This window comes from Echinops telfairi, unplaced genomic scaffold, assembly GCF_000313985.2.
Source record: "Echinops telfairi isolate 266 unplaced genomic scaffold, ASM31398v2 ScPeMD7_7475;HRSCAF=8513, whole genome shotgun sequence".
Lineage (NCBI taxonomy): Eukaryota > Metazoa > Chordata > Mammalia > Afrosoricida > Tenrecidae > Echinops > Echinops telfairi.
Genome location: NW_022111379.1, coordinates 2,911,735 through 2,914,304, shown reverse-complemented (window position 1 = coordinate 2,914,304; position 2,570 = coordinate 2,911,735). Strand labels below are relative to the sequence as shown.

Below are 2,570 nucleotides of genomic sequence, written 5' to 3'. Positions count from 1 at the left end.
TGGATTGTGATAAGAGTTGTACGAGGCCCCAATAAGATGATTAAAAAAGAAGAGGCTCGATATAAACAACGTGTTGGCCTCGCACTTAGTTTAAACGTTTTTCACTAAAATAATTTCTCCCTCCAATTACCCAGTGGACAAGTCCTATATTTGAAAGGAATTTTTTTCTCTGCTGACTCCATTCACGTCACAGGCTTTCCACGCCAACAGAACTGGAACAAGCAGTGCCTTGTGCACGTGCCTATCACAGAGGGGCCAGATCTATGAAGTACGGTAAGCTTCTCTACTGACGGCAGATCGCTATTTTTCCCAAGTTCGGGAGATAACTGAGTATATAGGACTTTTGTATACCACTTTTCCCTTTTTCAATGGGTATCCTTGCCATATTTTGTCCTTTATTATGCATGTTGCTAAACTTTAGAGCCAAGAACTGCCAAAAGCCACAAATCATTCATTCCCCCGGAGATTAGAAGAGGAAATGAAACATTTTTATTTTCATCTAGAGGAGTGCTTTAAGTACTGAAATTTCATATTAAACTAATCTACCTAAACATGCAGATTAGAAGCTCCTTAGCAGCAAAAGCATCAGAAAAGAGGGTTCTCATCACCCTGGGCAGTTCACACTAATAATTAGAAAGAAAAAAGGAAAGCTGTGAATTGCAATGAACGAAGACTAAATAAGTGTCCGTGTTGGATTAAAGGATTGGAGTCGTCAGTTTGACATATAACGAATGTGAAAATCAGCCATTTAATTAAATGGTACATGGTGCAATCACTTTGTTCGGCATTAAATTGCTGAAGTTACCAGAGTGCTTTCACTTTAGCAATTGTTTACTCTTACACCACCCTGCGGCTTTGCTTCGTCACTATGGAGCCTAAACTATCCAAGTCTGAAACCTAGATCTGATGTAGTACTATTTAGTTGATATTTTTTCAGTAGTTATTAGAAAACATAGAAAACAGGGCACTGTTTTCAAGCATACTGGGAACAAATTCCTAGATACAGTTGATATAAATAATAAAAAACAGTAATATACATATATATGTAATCATTAGGAACAAAGTGGCATTTTGCTTACCACTGATATAATACCTTAAATCTTAAAAGAGATTTTTTTTATCATAAGCCTATAATTACAAAATGTCCATTAAAAAAAAAGAATCTGGATATTTTACTGTTCAACAAGCACTTAAAGATGCCAGCAACAGAATGATATTAGTGAATCACAGAAGGACAAATGTTAGTTGTGAGTACTGTTATACAGAAGGAAAACAAACACAATCAAGACTTTCATACTAAAAGAAACGGAGCTTGGGGGCTGCCCAGTGGGGGGCGGGGCAAGGGCGTCCCGAGGAAGCAGCGGGCTCAGCTGGTGCGAGCTGCTAACTCGGATGCAGGGGAGATAGCAGCCATGGGAGTGAGAAGAGAAGTCGAGGAGTAGGTGGAGGGTGATCTCTGGGGGGTGGGATGGGATGCTGATTAAGAGTTTAAACCTTTGAATACAAATTGGATGATCTGAAATGTAAACACTCACCTAACATACTGTAAATAAATAATTCGAAATCCCAGTGCACCCCTACAGCTGGTGGATGTCATGTGACTCTGACATCATCATGGGCTGGCCCATCAAAAGAGGGAAAGACAAAAAGAAGAAAAACAGAAGAGTAAAAAGGTACAAGCCCGCAGCAGAGACGGTGGGTGAAAGGACAAACACGCAGAGCCCAGAGGGCACCAGGACGGCGAAGCTGGGCGCCAAGACTAAGAAAGGGAACTCAGATTTCAGAAGGCTGCAGCCATATACTCACAGCTACTGCAATTCTTCCAAGGACGCGCTCCGGGACTTTCCTGTACACGTCCAAAGACCCCCCTGTGGAGACAAACGCGTGTCACTGCAAAGGAAACGACAAGAAAATGCGCTGGGCTCTTCTTAGACCTCTGGGCTTTCATTGAGAGATTTTTCTCTTTTTTTAAAGCAGAATCATATAAAGTATTTTTTTTCAAAACCATTCTATTGGGAGTTAATACAGATACATTATTCTATAGTTAAAGACGTCAAGCAGCACTGTACAGCAGCTACCACAATCAGTTTCAAAACGTTCTTTCCCTTCTTGAACTCCTCAACATCAGCTCCCTTTTACCCTGTGTTACACGACACTTGTATGCGACGTGTACAATTGGTTTTCAGTTTCAATTTTATTTCGGACATAGTGACACATTCAGAGCATGATGAATATTTCTACTTTATTCCCAAGTGTACATCCCATAAAACTGAAAGGAAAAGTAAGAATTCTAGTAATGGGTGGGCTAAGAAGTTCTACTTTATGCAAACTTAATACACATATGAGGAAGCTTCAAAAAGTTCATGGGAAAATGGAATTAAATGATAATATATGAGGGAGTTTTTAAAAAGTTCATGGAAAATTTCTAAAGAACCATAGCCCTCCCTGAGCTGCAAAGGAGGGAGGGCTGAAACACCCGAGGGTAAACGAATCTGTGCCAGCCTTCTGGATGAACTGTGAAAGGGCCAAGCTCTCGGTCTGGTAGAAGCAGAGCCCTCCCAGCGCAAGGA

At 40.7% G+C, this 2,570-nt stretch overlaps 1 protein-coding gene across 2 annotated transcripts in view; it reads right to left on the bottom strand.

Moving 5' to 3' along the window:
- Window positions 1-2,570, bottom strand: part of MAP2K5 (mitogen-activated protein kinase kinase 5) — a 285,287-nt gene that overhangs the window by 151,947 nt on the left and 130,770 nt on the right. For both annotated transcript variants that reach the window (XM_004711938.3, XM_045285767.1), the window contains exon 12: window positions 1,807-1,868. In XM_004711938.3, the coding sequence (XP_004711995.1) occupies window positions 1,807-1,868 (62 nt within the window). The remainder of the gene's footprint in view (window positions 1-1,806; window positions 1,869-2,570) is intronic.